We start from the raw sequence: 8,321 nt of genomic DNA on the forward strand, positions 1-8,321 counted from the left end.
CAGGTCATTTCAGAAAATCCTCCCTAGGTTTAGGAGTCATACCAAACCAGAGGAAAAAGAGTCTCTTTAGAACTGAGGGAAAAAGGAGAGGAAACAAAGAAAAAGGAGGGAAAAGTCAAGGTAAAGGCAAAAACCTATATTCCCTTCACCTAATTTTAGATAGAAGTTATGAATTCAATCTAGGCTACTCAACAAGGCTCCCTTCATAATCAAAGAACAGAGAAAGCCTTAAAGCTACTGGAGCGATTTAACTCTATTTTGATGCCTATGGCATGAATCACAACCAAACTGGCGTCATCTATATTTCTCTATAGGCCGAAGAGATGGTTCCCTGACAACTGACTTATATTAGATGTTCTATTTCTGTATAGCTCACATTATGCAAGCTAAACCACACTCTCCGCTGAGATGCATGTTAGGAGTGAAGTTGCTGCAGATTTCACTTACAGTTGGAAGAGAGAGAGAGAGAAGAGAGAGGCACCCCCAGGAGTTAACTCAGCTCCCTCAATATCTCAGAATTTTATGACCTTTCTAACCCAAAGAGTGCAACAAAGCTTCTGCCTGGCATGGATATCATGAAATCAAACAGACTAATATAACAGAGAAATGCACGACTATATGCTTTTAAAAAGTTATTTTTGAGCTAGAAAAACAGATAAATGATCCTACCATCTTAAATTTTCTACGCTTTCAGATTCCAAGTTGAAATCACTTTGTCTATTAGTTATTCACTCTGTATTAATTCAAACATGCACACCTACCTTTATGGTAACATTTCCTTTTGTTATTTTTCTCATATTGAAGCCTACTGTAGGAATCATATCTTCTGTGAACTGTCCTGACTAGAATACAAACAAAAAAAATTTATAGTTATTATAAAATAGTTGATACACAGCAGATGACTTTCTCAATTGCAATCTAAAATTTTCATTTGACAACGCTGTAAAATATCACATTAATTTTCTGCAAGAGCACTGGCCAGCACTTCAATTAATGCATTGTCATGCCAAGGAAGACTGTTCATTTCAGTTCCTTTAAACGATCTTTTATTCTCCTCAGCGACAAAGATCACCCCAGAAACCACGAGACTTTGCATAATTCTTCAACTGATCCCTAAGCAAACCAGAAAGCAGCACGGTCAAAATATATAATCATAGAATTATAGAATGGTTTGGGTTGGAAGGGACCTTTAAAGGTCATCTAGTCCAACCCCCAATATGATAAAATATGATAAAACTGACCATATGATACCAAGATTTTTCCCTGTAGTTTCTCACTACTGTTACCAATGGTTTAACTCCAAATGTAATAAACAGTGAAAGAGTACTACATGCAGACCCTTTCCGTCTGAGTAGGTGACAGCAGAGAAGTCCTGCTGTGGAAGCTAAGAGAATACCATTAAGACAGAAAAACACAAGGTACTAACTCAGCACACCATAAACTCAAAACATAAAACCAAAGTGCTGTCTCCTCCCCCAGTTCAGAGAAATATTTTTACAAGACAGACACTTGTCATCATGCCAACAGGAACCTTACACACATCTACCCACTACAGAAGACAACTTTTGAGGAGAAAGGTGAAACTCAGCTCTAAGTAGATAACTCATTATTCATTCTTCCTTTTCAAAATGTATCATTAATATGGTATTGTGTCTCCTAGGAGTGGTGCATTAAGATATGCAGATGGTTACTTAAAAGTTATGTATACACGGAGGCCCAGACACTCTCTGCAACATACACAGTAGTCCTGGTTTTCCAGCCATCCAGAAAGGAGGGAGAGCAGGACATTCTGGACTTGCCATTGCCCTTCCATATCTGTTTGCCCATATTCCCTCCACCCATCTCATCATCCCGTGTGCCCTGGGTTTTTTTCGGAAGAAAATACGGATATGTGGACAAGGAGGGAAGCAGGCATGCTCCATCAGGTCCCTCCCATCTGAGAAGTAGATGATCAAAGCTTCAGGGTGCACCAGAGCAGCTATGTGCCTCACGGCGCACACATCGCCACCAGCTACCCCTAATGCTATTGCTGGTCTCTGTAGGCTTTCTCCAGCTTTTCTCTTCACTGTTTGTGGCAGAGTGAGAATCCACTATGTCTCCAGTTTGTGTTCACAAACTAAGATTAATTATTTTTAATCTGGGACTTTAAAAGCTATATAACCTTTGGCAGTTACTTGATCCTCTCACAAGATTTTGGGGTTTGGAATTAGACCCTTCAGGCAAGAAACAACTTCCATCAATTACTTGTTCAACCTTACCTATGGGAACCTTCTTGCTAAATTCTGTACTATACATCTTTCCCACCTTTTGTTTCTGGAAGTCTCTTTTTTTTCCTCTTCTTTCCTTGCTTCAATGACTTGTCAACAGCAGTAGAAAAAAAAACAGTGAAGACAAATGCACCTGCAGTTTCATACAGATACACGTACCCAGCAGTGACAGGAGTTTTTAATTGGATGGAGTGAGAGAAAGCCAATCAGAAACCATCTCCCATAGCAGGTACTGGCCTAATTTGTTAAAATGTATAGTACATTTATTTGTGGAGGACAGACATATAAACCCATATGAACACATAAACCCTGAGAATGTAGCATCATTACTCAAGCACAGGAATGCCTGGAAAAACAGCCAGCCAACTCAGGACGCTATTGTTTAAACAAACTCATAGAAAGTCAGGATTCCATTTTTGTTAGCAAAGTATACACCATATATAATATGCTAAACTGGAAGACAAAACCAAAAAAACCCCATCATAACTGCTCTGGTATTGGGGATAGAATGCAAAAAAAACCAAAAAAACCCCATCATAACTGCTCTGGTATTGGGGATAGAATGCAAAGAATTAGCATCCCCTTTATTGGTCTTTAGTCTTTTCCTCTAAAAATTTTCCATTCTGGTTGAACAGAGCCAGCTACAAAGAAAGTATTATGTTTACAGATCTTTACTTTTCCACACAATGAAGACAAGGAAGTAATATGTTGAATCTTTTGCCAACATTAGTCAAAAAACTCTGATTACTGTGTTTTGTTTCCAGCGCTATAAGCACCATAAAGTAAAAAATCTGTTCCATTTTGCTTGCTAAGGAAGTTTTACATGACAAATTACCTATTTTTGTGACTATTCAAGATGTGCAAACAAGTTTATTGTCTTATCTCAGTAAAAAAGAGATTACATCCTTACAGATGAAAACAATGATGCTAAGAAGTTTGTAATGTCCTTTTTAAATGTTGCTGAATGTTGAACTGATAATGGATACTGCCATAACCCTTTACCATAATGACCATGGGCCAGATTCTACTCCATTACATCAGTGCACACAGTAAAAGGCAGCGACATTATCCAAGGTTTCCACTGGTAACAGAGGACTAAATATGTCTCAAGCTCTTCAGGGCGGAGACTCTCTCAAAGGGTGTTTATTCAGTGTTAGCATCATAGGATCTCTGAATACTATTCCAAAGTAGAAAAAATAGTAATTTCCTACCATTTGTTTTTATGATCCATTGCAGTTTGCATTTCAGGTAGCCACTATTTTGTGACGGTTATTTCCATCTCGTCACACTCTAGCCACATACACACAAACGCACATAAGAGTTCCCAATCTACATGCCATCCCCATATCAACTGTACTCAGGAGTAAACTATTGTCCATTGCCTTAATCCCAAATTCTTCAGCCACCCTTCTTCAGTGATTATCATAGCGTGTCATCTACAGATTGAAAGACCCAAAAGCTACAAAACCTGCAATCTGTGACACTCCCCAAGTCAGAAAACATGGATGCCTTGTAGAATATTCTGAAGCAATACGTTTGCTGACAAAATCAGACCTGTGGTAACAGCAGTGCTCTGGTATTCAAGACACTAGCACAAGAGACAAACACATATGATGCCATTCCACAGGTGGTGCAGTGTGAATAAGTGGACAAACATTTACACACACAAAGTCTAATACCACACACTACTGTGAGAGGTCTCTGAACTGCTGTGTTCTTCTTTGCTCCGTTTATGAAATCAATCCAAGAAGCAACATAATTTGTCATGCCTTTTTCCCCTTCCTCCGCAAAGCCTGCCCTTGGGAGATGAACATTTCCAGTGGGCATGAGGAGTGCTGAGGCGCATGTTAGCAAGACCACCTGAGTGCTTAACAGACTAAAACACCAGTTCCAGGTATTTTCTGTTTGTTGATCACTGATGTCCTCCAACGCATACTTTCATTGCTTTCTGTACTTTCCCTATCCCATTCCTTTTCCTCCTTCTCTCTCTCCACTTCTTCACTCACACTAATCTCCTATTTTTCCCCTTAATCCGTAATCATATAGGAAAGCAAACAGGAAATATCATATACTCATGTTCATCATTGTCTCAATCTCTTTGACTTTAGGCCATACACCTCCCAGTCTGGTTTTGATTCTTGATCCAGTAACTTCTCAGTATAAGGACTCAAGAACATCTGGAAGCCTGTATCTCATGGCAGGTGAAGCTGCAATACATCTAACAGCAGTGATCACCTCGCAGAAAAGGGTATGCACTGAGAAGTTTCATGATTAGTACTAACCACATTTAACATATATATTTGTTTCCATCTTCTGATGGAAACTAAATCTTTGGGATGGACCCAAATGCAGAAAGGCGGAGGGCATAGCAAACAAAGATGAGGAACGTATTTCAGCATGGCGACAAAATGGAAAACGTCATGGTAGGTGTCCGTGTTAGAGAGGAACAAGGCTGCAAGGCCATTGTCACAGTGGGAAGGGAACACCAAAATCAGACTTGAATGCTGGGAAAGAGCTATCAAAGAATTGTGGGAGGCATTAATATTGATGCAATTGATGGGAGGGGAGAATTCAGTGACAGGGGAGTTGTGGCCTTGGAGGATGCACAATATATTTTGAGTTATTTTGGGATACGCTGGCTGTGAAAAGCCAACTCTGAATCACGGGCGGGAGTCCGTGCCCAGGAATCCGCTTTGAGATGGGCACGCTTTGCAGTCAGACACGGGAGACATTTTCTCTCCCCCTCTTAGAAGAATTTCACACCCACCTGAGCCTGCTGCGAGATTCTCGAGGTTGCAAGAGCTGCCTCACGGCCCCCCTCCCTCCGCCGCGCCGCGGGACCTCATGACAGGAGGCGGCTTCGCCGCAGGCCGGGGAGGCACAGCCCGCACTTGTTGCCGGCGGAGGCGAGGCGAGGTGGCCGGCTCGGGCAGGGCCGCCCCTTCCCGCCACGCCAGGCGGCCGGGCCGCCGCCCCCCGCCCCACCGCCCACGGCCACCCCCCTCACCGCCGGCCGCCGCCCTGCGCGCCCCCCGCCCCCGCCCTGCCCCTGCGCCTGGCCGGCGGGCGGCCGGGCCGCGGCAGCGTACCGCCAGCACGGTGAGCAGCGTGGTCTTGCCCGAGTACTGCAGCCCCACCAGGGTGAGCTCCATCTCCTCCTTCCAGAACAGCGAGCGCAGCCACTCCAGCAGCCGCGCCACCAGCGCCAGCATCCCGGCCAGCGCCCCCGACCTGCGGCAGGCGCCCAGCCCCAGCGGCACCGCCTCGCTGCTGGGCATGGGAGCGCGGGGCGAGGCGAGGCGAGGCGAGGCGGCGGCGGGGCTCGGGACGGGGCCGCGGGTCGGCGGCGGCGAGGCTGCGCGAGGAGCCGAGCGCTAGGCAGGGCCCTCACGTGATGGCGCCACCGCCCTTCTCCCGCTGCCACTTGCTGCAGACAGGGGAGGGGTTTGGTTCGGCTTGGTTTGGCCCAGCCGGGGGCGGGGGAGCGGCGGGGGCGCCCTGCGGGGACCCGGGCGGGAGAACGTGAGTCAGGGCCGGGCGCTGGCCGGGGGCGGGCGGGGAGGCGTCCGTCCTCTGAGGTGACGGCGCCGCGTCCGCAGTGGGGGCCGGCAGGGCGGCTCCCACGCGAAATGGCGGTCGGGGCCGGGCCCGGGGCGGCAGGTGGAGGGGCGTCCCACGAGTCCCAAGGGCCTGAGGCGGTGGCACGGAGGCCCCGCAAGCCCAGGGAGCAGCAGGGTGGCTCCGGGCACCGCGATGGACAGATGCGGCAGCGCGGGGATCTTGTGAGGTGAACAGCTGGTCCCTGGCGGGAGCGTGGCGGGACGGGGCGGCCCGGCGTAGGTCTGCCGCTGTGGTCTGTCAGTCCAGCACCCTGCACCCAACAAGGGATGGCCAAGGGCTGCATTTGCAGAGCTGGCTGATGAGAGTTGGTGGCCTTAGTCTCCGTGACAGCATCGATTTTGTAGGTCCTTCACCCCCAGTGATGGCGGTTCTCACGCCCCTAGGACCTCCACGCTTCCCACATAACTCTTCTTGAGTTGTTCATCGTGTAGGGACAGGCTTTCAGATCCAGGGCTTACCGTGGTTTTATTTGGCTTCTTCTCTGACAGCTTTTGGCGAGTCTCCCTTAGCATGCTTCCTTGCCTCAACAAGAGACGCTTGTGACCGTGGTTTTGTCTAGTGGGCAATGCCACTTCACCAGGAATCTTCTGTCTGCACTGCGTAAGTGACGTTTAGTGTAGAGTCTTGCCACACAGCATTAGAGAAGGGCTTGTTTTCCCCATAAATAAAGAGCTAACACTTAGCCTGTATCCATCTGCCAGTTTCTGAAGTTGTCACTGAAATGATATGTGACGCTCTAGAAGGTTACGATGCCGGTGCCATTGGTTGATGCAGGACTTTCATACAGATACAAACAAGGCACTTAAAAAATTAGTATTGATACTCCTACTATTGAAACATAGCAAATTCATCAAAACATTTTGAAATTTGTTTTTCGTGCTCTTTTCAGAGACTAGAGAATGCAATTTGTGACAAACCTCATTGGTTACGTCAGTCAGACCACAAAAACTGGAAGCTCTTGTAACCATTGCTGTCAAGAGCAATTGGTTTTAGGCTAGCTGTAGCAATGAAAAACTTGATGCTTTTTCATGCCCTGGTTGTAGATACAGTCAAAATGACTCATAGTGTAATTCTAAGATTTTTTTAGATATACTCATTTATTTACTTTTGTAAATTTAATTGAACATCTCCAGAAGGAAATTGGACACTGGAGCTGGTCCTGCCACCCAATGGTAACATTAGGGCATTATTTTTCATTGTTTCTCTTAATATAAAATGTGGTGGAAAGCATACAGATTTAAGTGGCGAGTCCTAAACAAACAAAAAGATGCTTTTTTTTCTTTCAATAGTGTGAGGTGCTGCTCTTGATACAGGTATTCCCTTTGTCCCTAGCTTTGGTGGTTTAGGTTAGAGTCAGAATTTTGAATGTTACCCTTACAACTGAGGCATTGATGGTGTCTTTAGCAGTTTCATGGTACAGCTCTCAAAGTTTCTTAAAAGCCAGTGGCACAGTGAAATAGAGGAACTTGATCAGGTCCTGCACTGAGGGAGGGTGTAGCAGAACTCTGCTGTTTTACTTGCCTCTTAGTAGCACACAGATGGCTGTTCAATACATATATACATCCTCGCCTCAAACAGCAGTCACAAATTTACTGGCTGATTACCGTTTAGTCTAAACATAACTGGGGGGATCACTGAAAACGGGTGGAAAAGTTGACATTGAGGAAATGGGTTATTCTGTTGGATGGGTAAAAGGACCTCAGGAAATAATTCACAGGCAAAACACTATTCTTTTTTTTTTTTTTCTGCTGTGTATCTTGTTATTTTTAAAAACTTGTTTCAGCCAAAGCAATTATTGAATTTTGAGTGAATAGGTGAAATGTTTCTGGCTGCCTTAAAACTGAAAAATATAAGAATTCCTCCTATCTCCACATATCACCCAGCTGGTGGTGTGTGGAATAAAGACAGTCCATTTGTGAGAGTGGTTTCTGTGAATGAAGAAGTTCTGATTACTGCACAGGGGAAAACTCACATAAAATAGAGCAGTCTCTATTTTTGCAGGAATTTTTAAATTCTGCAATAGTGCTTAAGGCTCATAGTGTTGGAAGCTTAAAGAAACAATATATTACATATACAGTAACTTATTCTGAAAAAATACATTTCAGTCATATCCTCGTAAAAGGCCAACAGAGGATGGGCAGGTAAATTCTAAAACATTAGTTCATCTGTACACTGACTGAAGTCTTTTACAGTGTCTAGGGAGTCAAAATACAATATATGAAAAAGTCTTGGAGGGTTTTCCAAGTTCAAAGATCTGTAATACTGTTCTAAAAATTGTTATATCTTTTGCGAAACTATATGATTATGAAAGGCAATTCTTTATTTTGCAGGCTGTTTGGTAATAGAATATTGTATGTAGAAGTACTACTACCTTGCTACAATTAGCAGCTCAGAGGACATTTGTTGTTGTAGCTAAAAGCCTGACCTGGGGCA

At 44.8% G+C, this 8,321-nt stretch overlaps 1 protein-coding gene across 1 annotated transcript in view; it reads right to left on the reverse strand.

The window, feature by feature from the left end:
- Positions 1-5,545, reverse strand: part of LOC104250298 (ADP-ribosylation factor-like protein 8B) — a 29,488-nt gene extending 23,943 nt beyond the window's left edge. The window contains exons 1-2 of the mRNA XM_059817074.1: positions 5,357-5,545; positions 762-842 (exon numbers count right to left, since the gene is read on the reverse strand). Coding sequence (XP_059673057.1) covers positions 762-842; positions 5,357-5,545 — 270 coding nt within the window. The remainder of the gene's footprint in view (positions 1-761; positions 843-5,356) is intronic.
- Between the last annotated feature and the right edge of the window lie 2,776 nt (positions 5,546-8,321).

Source organism: Gavia stellata, chromosome 4 (genome assembly GCF_030936135.1).
Source record: "Gavia stellata isolate bGavSte3 chromosome 4, bGavSte3.hap2, whole genome shotgun sequence".
Lineage (NCBI taxonomy): Eukaryota > Metazoa > Chordata > Aves > Gaviiformes > Gaviidae > Gavia > Gavia stellata.